The 14,045-nt window shown below is 40.9% G+C and overlaps 1 protein-coding gene across 1 annotated transcript; it reads right to left on the bottom strand.

Moving 5' to 3' along the window:
• Window positions 1–7,928: 7,928 nt before the first annotated feature.
• Window positions 7,929–10,591, bottom strand: LOC110534425 (HEPACAM family member 2-like). The gene is made up of 6 exons (XM_036934603.2): window positions 10,389–10,591; window positions 9,816–10,136; window positions 9,382–9,657; window positions 8,960–9,208; window positions 8,494–8,601; window positions 7,929–8,242 (listed from the first exon to the last, which is right to left on the bottom strand). Exons 1-5 carry the CDS (start codon window positions 10,432–10,434, stop codon window positions 8,525–8,527), a joined length of 969 nt encoding a protein of 322 aa, XP_036790498.1. The 5' UTR covers window positions 10,435–10,591; the 3' UTR covers window positions 7,929–8,242; window positions 8,494–8,524.
• Between the last annotated feature and the right edge of the window lie 3,454 nt (window positions 10,592–14,045).

A 14,045-nucleotide genomic window follows, 5' to 3' on the forward strand; every position in this document is an offset into this window, starting at 1 on the left:
ATTGAGCATGTTTGGGATGCTCTGGATCAACGTGTATGACAGCATGTCCCAGTTCCCACCAATGCCCAGCAAATTCATACAGCCATTGAAGAGGAGTGGGAAAACATTCCACAATAAACAGCCTGATCCACTCTATACAGAAGAGATGTGTAACGAACACAATGGGAGACAGAGTTGGTTTCAAGCGCAGGGTGTAAATTTGTAAAGGACCAAAATGAGGAGCCAGGTAGCTGGGTCCAGGGGCAGGCAGAAGGTCATACACAGACGGTCCAAAAAGGCAACAGTATAGGCAGGGAAAAGGCTAGTAACGTTGTTCGGGAAGATCAGGCAGGCAATAGGTTGATAACAGGAAATCCGATCTGCTAAAATACAGGCAGGGAATAGGCAAAAACGTTAGTGAGGCAGGCAAAAACTATCCAACACGGGAGGATTCCATTACGGGAACCCCAGCACTTTGACTAAAAGTGTGTCACAAAACAAACAATAGCTCACAATGACAGGGTGCAAAGAACTGAACTAAATAGGGTGTGATTAATGACATACAGGTGTGTGAACAGGTGATCAGAATTCAGGTGATTAGGATCTGGAAAGTGAGCTGCGTTCAGGGTATCTATGTGTTTGAGAGTGTGAGTTGGAAGCAGACGTTACATCACGCTGCATGAGGCAAATGGTGGTCACACCAGATACTGACTGGTTTTCTGATCCACACCCCTACTTTTCTTTTTAAAGGTTTCTGTGACTAACAGATGCATATCTTTATTCCCAATCATGTTAAATCTATAGATTACAGCCTAATTTATTTATTTCAATTGACTGATTTTCTTATATGAACTGAAACTCAGTAAAATCTTTGTTTGTTGCATGTTATATTTCTATTTTTGTTCAGTGTATTTATAATAAAGGGTAATGTTACCAAAATGTAACATTGTCTAACAAATGTGAGTAATTGGCTAATTGAGGGTGTGGCTGTCCAGGTAAAGACTGAATAAAGTTATAACTAAACTAGAGCTTGTTTATTGGATTATTGTGGGGGTTGCTTCTCAGACAAGGGAGTGGGTGAGAAGCATTGGATTCATTAAAAGCTGTAGTTTTGGTCCTCATCCTTGTGCCCTAACTTCATTCCGGATCATGGTCCACAGCAAGGCCCAATCCTGAATGGCGAATCACATTAATGAATGACGATGTTAGGAAAAGGTGTGTGTTTATCTGCCACGCAGATCATTATCCAGTTCCTGTCCTCCATGTACAGTAAACCATAAATATCTGTATCAAAATAACATTACAGGGCCATTACCTAAACGGATACAAAGGTCACTGCAATGTGGCTTATGCTAAATGGGGAACTTCCTCGTCACCTTGTCACCAGAACTTCCTTGTCACCTCAGCCTATTGTATAGCATCATACTGTGAGTGTACTAGAAGCACTAGAAGCCATGCTTTACAGCTCTTTGAGTTGAACATTTACAGTCTAGTTACATTAAATGGTTTTCCTTCCCCCTTGTAATTGCATGTAGCCCTAACTGCACAATAACTGCACTCGTTGCTAATTTCATACAGCTACAGTTTCCTTTCATTGGAATTAAATTATTGTACTATAGATTACTGTGTACAGTAGAGTACAGTAATTACACACACGTTTTACACCTTAATCAAGTAAACATGGACACAACAAACCACTGGATGACCAGCCAAGAAGACTAGACACTACTGTACTCCACCTCTGATGAGACACTGGTCTTTGTACACCTCAGCCATCCAGCTATGTCTCATTGCTCAATGTAATATAGACCAGGTAACAGCACACTGAGACACAAGGACAAATTGTATCCCCTTAAATTGCACACACCAGTTGAAGTCATGAAGTTTTTTTCCTCTGTAAGGAGGAAGTTTGAGTGATCCTGCTATGCTTGCTGACTCCTAATCCACTACCTATGTGGTTCTGGCCAAAACTAGTGCACCATATAGGATGCAGAAGATTAACTGAAATTCCAATAAAATAATGGAATTAGATGTTTTATTCATCTCATGAACTGAACCCTGCTCCATGTATGGAATTTGTTTCTCTAAACTCTGAATAGAATAGGAATGGTGTTATAGGCCTACTCAGGCTGTTTATAGGAAGACTATCACATTATACCTACACCGTAGTAGACCATATAGCCAATCTATCCTGTTTTAAAAGGACTGAACACAGAAAGAGATCATTTGGTTCCATTTCAACATATTTAAAAGTGAAACCAAAGGGCTGTAACATATAAATGAAATCAAATAGCTTATTAGACACACCAGAACTTTTCAAATGTTCAAATAAAAAGGTTATTGCACAGACAAATGTGGAAACTAAAGCACTGATCATTGAGAATGAAATCAGAATGACTGCTAAGGCTTGAAGCATGAATGAAATCATTAAATAGGCAGCCTAGCCTACAAAACTAAAACAATCTGTTCAAATCAAAAGGCCTGATTTAACATGACATCAATAACGCAGCCACATCACGAGTTCCCTGTGCCAACGTATTTGGAAATTAAAAGAAGGTTTAAAAGCTTTTACGAAGGCCAAAAAACTATTTTCCAGTGAGAAAACAGAAATCCACTTAAAAGTTTTTTTTGTTTTAAACTTCTGTTTTCAAAGATGTAGTCTACGATGCAATAGTCGTGATCATTTTAAGGAGAACAAAAAGTATTTAGTCTACATTTGAACAACTGAGGTAAAGACAGTTTCAAGCTGGATATTCAATGGATATTCGCGCTTTCAAACCTTAATAGCTTTCAAACCACTTGAGCCGCAGACTCCAAATAAGTGTCATGATGTTTGAAAAATTGCGCACAATATTGCACAGGTCTTATTTTCACCTTTTGGACATGAATTTGCTTTCCGAAGCTAATAAACATGTGGAAATGTGAGCAGCATTTTGTATTCCTAGTTGAATTAGTTAGGGAGCGTAAACAAAGTACAAACTTTTTTTACATTCTAATTTCAATAGCTACTTGGTCATGTGACCTACTTGACTCAAACAAGGTTCAGAATGTCCACTGACTACCCTTCTATATTGCACACCCTTTGGTTTGTTCATATCACACGTTTTTACACACATTTTTCAAACGTACTAATTCAATAGCTCCTTGATCATGTAACCTACTGGACTCTAAAAAGGTTCAGAATGTACAGTCAGAGGGCAAACACATTGCACAGCCTTTAGTATGTCCATTTTCATCTCACTTGTTTTGACATGATTTCTCAAACTTCCAAATGTCAATAGCTCCTTGGTCATGTGACCTACTGGACTGAAACAAACTTCAGAATGCCCACGGACTAGCCTTATATATTGCACACTCTTGTTTTTTACTGTAAAATCACACAGTGTAACATACATTTTTCATAGTTTTACATTTCAATAGCTCCTTGGTCATGTCAATTACACACCTAAGCATGCAGTGGATATACACCCATATCGCAGACTCAACTTTTAAAGGCCCAGTGTGACTGACCTGCGTTTGAACCAAGGTCACGTGCTCAACAAGATCAAATCAAACTTTATTTGCTACATGCACCGAATACAACAAGTGTATACTTTACAGTGAAATGGTTACAAGCCCTTAACCAACAGTGCAGTTCAAGAAGAAGAAAATATTTACCAAGTAGGCTAAAATAAAAAGTAACACAATAAGAATAACAATAACGAGGCTATATACAGGGGGCACCGGTACCGAGTCAGTGTGCAGGGGTACAGGCTAGTTGAGGTAATCTGTACATGTAGGTGGGGGCGAAGTGACTATCCATAGGTAACAAACAAACAGCAAGTAGCAGCAGTATACAAGAGGGGGGGGATCAATGTAAATTGTCCTGGGGCAATTTTTATGAATTGTTCAGCAGTCTAATGGCTTGTGGGTAGAAACTGTTGAGGAGCCTTTTGGTCCTAGACTTGGAGCTCCGGTACCGATTGCCGTGCGGTAGCAGAGAAAAGTCTATAACTTGGGTGGCAAGAGTCTCTGACAATTTTATTGGCTTTCCTCTGACAGCCTAATATCTGGGTCCTGGATGGCAGGAAGCTTGGCCCCAGTAATGTACTGGGACATTCGCACTACCTCTGTAGTGTCTTAAAGTCAGATGCCGAGCAGTTGCCATACCAGGCGGTGATGCAACCGGTCAGGATGCTATCGATGGTGCAGCTGTAGAACCTTTTGAGGATCTGGGGACCCATGCCAAATATTTTCATTCTCCTGAGGGGGAAAAGGTTTTGTCATTCCCTCTTGACTGTCTTGGTATGTTTGGACCATGATAGTTCGTTGGTGATGTGGACAACAAGGAACTTAACTCTCAATCCGCTACACTACAGCCCAGTCGATGTTAATGAGGGCCTGTTTGGCCCGCCTCTTCCTGTAGTCCATAGTTTAGTCCCAGAGTCCTTAGCTTAGTGATGAACTTCGTGGGCACTATGGTGTTGAACGCTGAGCTGTAGTCAATGAACAGCATTCTCACATAGGTGTTCCTTTTGTCCAGGTGAGAAAGGGCAGTGTGGAGTGCAATTGAGATTGCGTCATCTGTGGATTTGTTGGGGCAGTATGCGAATTGACTGGGTCTAGGGTGCCCGGGAGGATGCTGTTGATGTGAGCCATGACCAGCCTTTCAAAGCACTTCATGGCTACTGACGTGAGTGCCAAGGGGCGGTAATCATTTAAGCAGGTTACCTTCGCTTCCTTGGGCACAGGGACTATGGTGGTCTGCTTGAAACATGAAGGTATTTCAGACTCGGTCAGTGAGACATTGAAAATGTCAGTGAAGACACTTGCCAGTTGGTCCGTGCATTCTTTGAGTACATCCTGGTAATCCGTCTGGGTCAGCGGCCAACGAATGTTGACCTGTTTAAATGTTTTGTTCACATCGGCTACCGAGAGCGTTATCACACAGTCATCCAGAACAGCTGGTGTTCTCGTGCATGCTTCAGTGTTGCTTTCCTCAAAGCGAGCATAAAAGGCATTTAGCTGGTAGGCTCGCGTCACTGGGCAGCTCGCGGCTGCGTTTCCCTTTGTAGTCCGTAATAGTTTAAGCCCTGCCACATCCGACGAGCATCAGAGCCGGTGTAGTAGGATTCAATCTTAATCCTGTATTGACGATTTGCTTGTTTGATGGTTTGTCTGAGGGCATAGTGTGATTTCTTATAAGCGTCCAGCTTAGTCTTCCACTCCTTTAAAGCAGCAGCTTTAGCTTGATGTGGATGTTTGCTGTAATCTATGGCTTCTGGTTGGGATATGTACGTACAGTCACTGTCGGGATGACGTCATCGATGCACTTATTGATGAAGCTGATGACTGAGGTGATGTATTCCTTAATGGCATTGGAAGATATTCCAGTCTGTGCTAGCAAAAGAGTCCTGTAGTGTAGCATCTGTGTCATCTGACCACTTCCGTACTGAGCGAGTCACTGGTACTTCCTGGTTTAGTTTTTGCTTGTAAGCAGGAATTAGGAGGATAGAATTGTGGTCAGATTTGCCAAATGGAGGGCGGGGGTGAGCTTTGTATGCATCTCTGTGTGTGGAGTGAAGGTGGTGTAGGAATTTTTTCCCCCTGGTTGCACGTGTGACATGCTGGTAAAAATTGGGTAAAACTGATTTAAGTTTGCCTGTATTAAAGTCCCTGACCACTAGGCGCACCGCTTCTGGGTGAGCATTTTCATCTTTGCTTATGGCCTTAGAGTTGGTTTGAGAGCGATTTTAGTGCCAGCTTCTCTTTGTGGTGGTAAATAGATGGCTACGAATAATACAGATGAGAATTCTCTTGGTAGATAGTGTGGTCGACAGCTTATCATAAGGTACTCTACCTCAGGCGAGAAATGCCTCAAGACTTCTTTAATATTAGACTTTGCACACCAGCTGTTATTGACAAAAAGACACACACCCCCACCCCTCGTCTTACCAGAGGTAGCATCTATGTTCTACCGGTGCATGATTTTAAATATTGACTGGCTCTCATCAAGCTGACCACTCAAATAAAAAATTCAAACTGTAACCAGTGCCTGCAACCTGGTTCAGGTTGTCAGTCAACCTACCAGTGTAGTTACAAACCGCACATGAAGGAAATTAGCAACATGTATTGATCACATCCTCAGGTATGGCACATAAATCTGGCAGCCCAACTGATTGGCAAACATACTGGAAATTTGGAAATCATGTGGCTAAGCTAAATAAAAGTTAAACTATACTATGAAACAAATAAATGATATAAAGAATGATAGTAAAAAGCTTTGGAGCACTTTAAATTAAATTGAGGAAAAAAGCCAACTCGGCTCCTTCATTCATTGAATCCGATGGCTCATTTATCACAAAACCCACTGATATTGCCAACTACTTTAATTACTTTTTCATTGACAAGATAGCCTGTCTTTTTACTGTTGTTTTATTTCTTAACTTACCTATTGTTCACCTATCACCTTTTTTGCACTATTGGTTAAAGCCTGTAAGTAAGCATTTCACTGTAAGGTCTACCTACACCTGTTGTATTTGGCGCACGTGACAAATAAACTTAGATTTGATTTGATTAACAACAGCAGGTCCTACGGGCCTTGGTTTTGTTGCACCTGGACTACTACTGTTGTGTGGTCAGGTGCCACAAAGAGGGACTTGGGATAATTGCAGTTGGCTCAGAACAGGGCAGCACAGCTGGCCCTTTAAAAGTACATGACGAGCTATCATTAATTACATGCATGTCAATCTCTCATGGCTCAAAGTGGAAGAGAGATTGACTTCATCATTACTTTTTTTATAAGAGATGTTGACATGCTGAACGTACTGAGCTGTCTGTTTAAAATACTAGCACACAGCTCAGACACCCATGCATACCCCACAAGACATGCCACCAGAGGTCTCTTTACAGTCCCCAAGTCCAGAACAGACTATGGGAGGCACACAGTACTACATAGAGCCATGACTACATGGAACTCTATTCACATCAGGTGACTGACGCAAGCAGTAGAATCAGATTTAAAAAGCAGGTATAAATACACCTTATGTAACAGCTGGGACTGGGAAGTAACACAAACGTAGGCACAGACACATGCATACACACACATGATAACATAAGCACTATAAACATGCACACATGGGTTTTTGTATTGTAGATATGTGATAGTAGAGTAGTGGCATGAGGGAACACAATGTGTTGTGAAAATTGTTATGAAATTCAATGTCATGTAATATTTTAAATGGTTTATAACTGCTTTAATTTTGTCGGATCCCAGTAGCAGCAGCAGCTAATGGGGATCCATAATAACTACAATTGCAAATGGCATTGTGTTGTGTGAAAAAACTGCACATTAGAGTGGCCTTTTATTGTCCCCAGCACAAGCTGCGTCCATGCACCCGGAGCACCAAGACTAGGACCAAAAGGCTCCTTAACAGCTTCTACCCCCAAGCAAGGATACTGTTGAACAATTAATAAAATGGCCACCTGGACTATTTACGTTGACCCTGCCCCCCCCCTTTTTTATACTGCTGCTACTCGCTGTTTATTATCTATGCATATTCACTTTACCCCTACCTACTTGTACAAATTACCTCGACTAACCTGCATCCCTGCACATTGAATCGGTACCGGTACCCCCTGCATATAGCCTCGTTATTGTTACTTAATTTTTTACTTTAGTTTATTTGGTCAATATTTTCTTACCTCTTTCTTGAACTGCTTTGTTGATTAAGGGCTTGTAAGTAATCATTTCAAGGTAAGTGTTATGTGTTGTATTTGACACGTGACAAATAAAGTTTGATTTGATTTGTAATGGTCGTGCTGTTTAATCAGCTTCTTGATATGCCACACCTGCCAGGTGGATGGATTATCTTGGCAATCAGGAAATGCTCACTAACAGCGATGTAAACAAATGTGCAAAAAATGTAGAGAAATAAGCTTTTTGTCTGGAAAATTGGAAAATTGCTGGAATGTTTTATTTCAGCTCATGAAACATGGGTCCAACACTTAACATGTTGCATTTATGTTTTTGCTCTGTGTACAGGAATCTTTCATGACATGTACCATGGATTGCTTTGATTCATTTATATATACTGTATATATATATATATAAAATCATAATATTTGATATAAAGCCCAGGTAATATTGCAGTTTGACAGGCTAAAGTACATCTCTACATATTAAAACTAACGACAGGTTTGATTCTATACAACATCCTCTTGTCCAGAAGATTTCAAATCAAGATTGTCCTTCATCAGCAAAGAGGCTCTGGGGTTGACAAATCTACAGAAATATTTACAACAAAACATGTTTTACACAGAGTAACCAACACAAAATCATGGCCATTATTATACCAACAACAACAAATATGCTATTATTATAGAATTGTTGAATTGATGAAATATTATTACATAATGTCATACAATTCTGTATTCAATTGCATAAATGTAAGACATAAAAAATAATATTTAAACATTAAAACATGTAAACATACTCATCATATTTATGACAGCATACATCACATTCATTCTCACCCTTCTTGTCCCTGTCTCTCCTTTCAGACATCTACAGTTGCAGCAGTCCCACTGCCAGGACACTGGTCACCATCAAAGCAAACGACCAAATGGGGGCAGCAGAGGAGCCTGTAGAGGGGAACAAGTCATATCACCTGCTCTGGTATGAAGCTATGTCAGGTCAGTGCAGTGATCTCAGGGATAAACCTTATCCTGCAATGCCAATGGAATTACAGAGGAGTGTAAGGCACGAATAAACCCTTTGTATTTACACAAATTAGATTGACTGAAATATCAGGTTTGCAATTTATTATCCAGGCTCAGATTATAGAATACAAAGTAACGGTACAATGCCAAGTCACAAAGTTCTAGCTGTCTTACTTTACACAATACACTTATTTTGTTAACTTATATGTGTTGTGTACTTAATCTTGGATACACTTCATTTTTCCATGAACCCTAACTGCAACATCGAGCTGTAACTAACCTCTCAGCTTGTGGACCACAGAGTCTTTCAGCCCGGTGATGTTATTGGTGGCAGTGCAGGTGTAGTTCCCAATGTGTAGCGCCTCCATCCTCTCTATGACGTACAGGGTGTTGTTAACACCTGTCTCTGTCCTGTTGAACATCCAGGTGAATGTAGCAGGAGGGATAGAGTCAGCCGAACAGCTCAGAGTTACCCTGTATCCTGTTGGTGCTGCTATTGGTCCATATACTGAAATGTTCTGGGGTCCAACTGCAACATGGTCAAATAAAATAATGATCAATGCAATAAACAAAATACTTATTCCGTGGGTCTATACACTGTTTAAAAGCAAAGGCAACATCCAGTGAGTTGATAATTGACACAAGGTTGCCAAGCACAATCACAATCACTCCTGGAATTAGGATCTAGTAAGCAGTACTCACAGTTGACGGTCAGGTTGTGGGATGCTGTCCGGTTGCTGACAGGGTTGCTGACTAAACACTCATATTCTCCGTTGTCAATGTCCTGAACAGGACTGAGATAGACTGTCCTGTTGTCTGCAGAGAAGGTGATATTGTTGCTGGGAGACAGAGGGAGGCCATCTTTGATCCACTGTATGCAGCTGATGTTGCCAGCAGCCTCACAGGTCAGGTTGGTGGAGCTTATGCCAGCTATCAGGGTGGCTGGGGAGCTATTGATGGTGGCAGCAGATAGCAACACTGTAAAGAGGTTAACAGTATGGGGAGAGTAAGACGGGTACAGTACATATGAATAATCTGTCTTAATGTATACAATTTTCATATTCATATCTGAAAAAAATGCCTTTGTGAGTCTAAGATACGGTGATGTGACTGCCAAGAATAGAACTGTGGCCCACCATAGACATCCAGAGTGGTAGCTCCTTGTAGCTCCAGAGCCCCGTCTGGTATGATGCTGACTCTGTATTCCCCTTGGTCCCTCAGGCCCAGGTTCCACAGCTCCAGAGAGCCAGTTGTTCTGTCCAGACTGATCCGGTCTTTGTGGTCAGCATTAGTAATGTTGACCGTAGTAGAGGTGATGATGTTGACCCTGTTGAAGGTCCAGCTCACTGAGACAAAAGGTTTGGCTGGTGGACTGAGGGTTGTGGTGAACTTCACTCTCCCTCCTATGGCTCCAGTCAATGGTCCTGGCGGTAACACATTCTGACCTACACACAGACCTGGACGGGACAAAGGGAGGAGGAAGGAAATGTAATAATGTACACATAAGACGTAACAATACATGAAAAGAAAAACAAAACATTTAAATATTTTTAAGTAAATGGGCTTATGTAAAAACCTTGCTTGTGAAATATACAAACAAATAGTATTGTCCAGTATAGCTAGTTAAATAGTTTCAGCAGGTAAACTATTTGAATAACACCCTTCAAAACCTATTATGTTTTGCATGTTAATTGTAGCAATAGGCATACCTGATGTTAGAAACACAATGGCTGCTGTGAAAAGTGTATAGTCCATGGTGAAGGATGGCTCTGTCTAATGGAAGTACCTGTAGTGTTGACCAGACCATGTTCCTACTCCTTTTATATTCCTATACCCCTCTGATTGTCCCTTCTGAAGACAAGGCCCGGCCCCCCACTCAGTGATACAGAACAGAAACTAGCTTTATGATATTGCTGTGTACACACATTACACTGCCCTCAGGGCATTTCCACTCTAAGAAGTTATTGGAGGTCACGTTGATGAGTGGAAAATAACATCCAATTGCTTGTAGAGACTTACTCTTTAGGTCTTTATCTGTACCATTTACCATTGAGACAATAACCTATCCTATTGATGATACATTCCTATTGGCTTTGGTCTATCTGAGTGATCAATGGAGGCTTCAACAATTTAATTAACTCAATAAAGCCTAAAATGGAACTAGATGAAATGAACCCTTCTGTTTTTTAATTCAGTGCACTGTCTACTAACAATATATATAATGATCAAAGAGTAGAGGTGCTGAATATCAAGAAGATACTTGATAGAATCCTAAAATGCGATATTTGGTACATAATGGAGATAGTATACATTATTTAGATACAGGTTAAAGTAGCAATAGGCTACAGTCATTTTTATCTCAATATCAAATTATTCTGGCTAACAATTAGGGACCTTACTCTAATGGTTTCAATTAAAATGATCGAAAAGAAACAAAATAATTGCTTCTTAGCAAAGAGTACTTTCTCAAGTAAGAATTTTGCCTGGACTGTCTGGGAGTGGTCTGAGAGGGGAGGGGAAACTGAAAATGTGCTGTTATTGGTAGAGAGATTTGGAACTCTCTTTCTTATTGGTCTATTAACTAATTTACCACCTAGTGATGTCACCAGGCAGGCCAAAACTCCATCCCACCAAAACAGACTGAAATTTCGGGCGATCTTTTCAAACAGCTAAACTAAAAGGGCATTATCATCATTTTCACATTTTCACAGTATTATTCCAACCTCATAGTGTGGCAATATACTCTGAGTGTACAACATATTTGGAAAACCTTCCTAATAATGAGTTGCACCCTCTTTTGCCCTCAGAACAGCCTCAATTCAGCTGGACTCTACAAGTTATTGAAAGCGTTCCACAGGAATCCTCAATGCTTCCCACAGTTGTGTCAAGTTGGCTGGATGTCCTTTGGGTGGTGGACCACTCTTGAAACACACAGAAAACTGTTGAGTGTGAAAAACCCAGCAGCATTGCAGTTCTTAACATACTCAAACTGGAGTGCCTGCCACCTACTACCATACCCAGTTCAAAGGCACTTAAGTATTTTGTCTTGCCCTTTTCACCCTCTGAATGGCACACATACACAATCAATGTCTCAGTTGTCTCAAGGCTTAAAAATCCTCCCCTTCATTTACCCTGATTGAAGTCGATTTAGCAAGTGACATCACAAAGGTGTCATAGTGTTGTTTTGGACACTCATAGTCATGTTTTGGACACTTTGTGTATATAAAACACAGAAAAATCAAATTTTGGACTGCACTGTGCCTTTAAACACATCAGTCAAAATGTACCTACATCAGTGATTCATACAACAGAAGTGGTCTGTTTACCAGGTTTACAAGGTTATGTTTGGAAGTGTTTGAGCAGGGTCAGTCAGGTGATGCATTCCAACGCAAGGAGGATCAAAGACACTAGACGAGTGGTAATACACAGGGTCAGAGGTCAGGTGACACAATATGGAGCGAATGAAAATCTTCAAACAACCAAGAAAAACTCCACTGATTTATTTGGGAGACATTTGTCTCTCCCTGTTGTACAACCATGAAAACCAACTAGGTTTGGGCAAGATTTGTCAGTATGTCTGAAAACCAGAAAACAATGTTGATGATAGGATCCCTTGAGAGAGTATTGAAACTGATTTTAAAAAATGTACACAATAAACAGAACGTATGCTGTATGACAAAGTTAACCTTAAATGCTAACTCCTGTCTTGTGGTCGCTCAAAAGGAAAATGCACGATTGTACATACTGTAGGTATCCTTTACAACACGTGTGATTGTACATACAGTGTATTCGGAAAGTATTCAGACCCCTTGACTTTTTCCACACTTTGTTACGTTACAGCCTTATTCTAAAATTTATTAAATATCATCAATCCACACACAATACCCTATAATGACAAAGCAAAAACTGGATTTTAGAATTTTAAAAAATTGATTAAAAACAATCAAAAAACAGGCTAGGCCACTCAAGGACATTCAGAAACTTGTCTCAAAGCCACTCCTGCATTGTTTTGGCTGTGTGCTTGGGTCGTTGTCCTGATGGAAGGTGAACCTTCGCCCCAGTCTGAGATCGTGAGCACTCTTTAGTAGGTTTTCATCAAGGATCTCTCTGTACTTGATGATGCTGCCACCACCATGCTTCACCGTAGAGATGGTGCCAGGTTTCCTCCAGATGTGACGCTTGGCATTTATGGTCTGAGAGTCCTTTAGGTGCCTTTTGGCAAACTCCAAGAGGGCTGTCATATTCCTTTTAATGAGGAGTGGTTTCCGTCTGACCACTATACCATAAAGGCCTGATTGGTGGAGTGCTGCAAAGATGGTTGTTCTTCTGGAAGGTTCTCCCATCTCCACAGAGGAACTCTGGAGCTCTGTCAGAGTGACCATCGGGTTCTTGGTCACCTCTCTGATGAAGGCCCTTCTCCTCCGATTGCTCAGTTTGGCCAGGCGGCCCAGCTCTAGGAAGAGTCTTGGTGGTTCCAAACGTCTTCAATTTAAGAATGATGGAGGCCACTGTCTTCTTGGGGACTTTTAATAATTCAGACAGACATTTATTGGTACCCTTCTTCAGATCTGTGCCTCAACACAATCCTATCTCGGAGTTCTACAGACAATTCCTTCGACCTCATTGCTTGGTTTTTGCTCTGACGTGCACTGTCAACTGTGGGACCTTATATAGACAGGTATGTTCCTTTCCAAATCATGTCCAATCAATTGAATTTACCACTGGATGATCAATGGAAACAGGATGCCCCTGAGCTCCATTTCGAGTCTCATAGCAAAGGGTCTGAATACTTATATAAACATTGTATTTCAGTTTTGTATTTGTAATACATTTACCAACATTTCTAAAAACCTGTTTTCACTTTGTCATTATGCGGTATTGTGTGTAGATTGAGGAGGATATTTTTTAGTTAATCCATTTTAGAATAAGGCTGTAATGTAACAAAATGTGGAAAAAGTCATGGGGTCTGAATACTTTCCGAATGCAATGTAGGTACAAAACATGTGTGATTGTATAGAAATGCACAATTCCACATTGTCTAAATTGTCCAGGTAATCTGTGTCAGATGGTTCTCCATTTCCTGACATGGGTTTATGTGGGAGCTTGGCGCCACCCTGACGTCACTATACATACACACCTCAGAGTATTCACTGAAACTGGCCACTCCAAGTCAACACACATAGCTTTATAGACAGGAAGCATGAGGCCAGAGAACTCTATATGTAATGGGACTGGCCAACAAAATCTTTTTTTTAGTGCCCATTCCTTAAACACACACACACACACACACACACACACACACACACACACACACACACACACACACACACACACACACACACACACACACACACACACACACACAC

This window comes from Oncorhynchus mykiss, chromosome 2 (genome assembly GCF_057628025.1).
Source record: "Oncorhynchus mykiss isolate SJ-2025 chromosome 2, ASM5762802v1, whole genome shotgun sequence".
Taxonomy (NCBI): domain Eukaryota; kingdom Metazoa; phylum Chordata; class Actinopteri; order Salmoniformes; family Salmonidae; genus Oncorhynchus; species Oncorhynchus mykiss.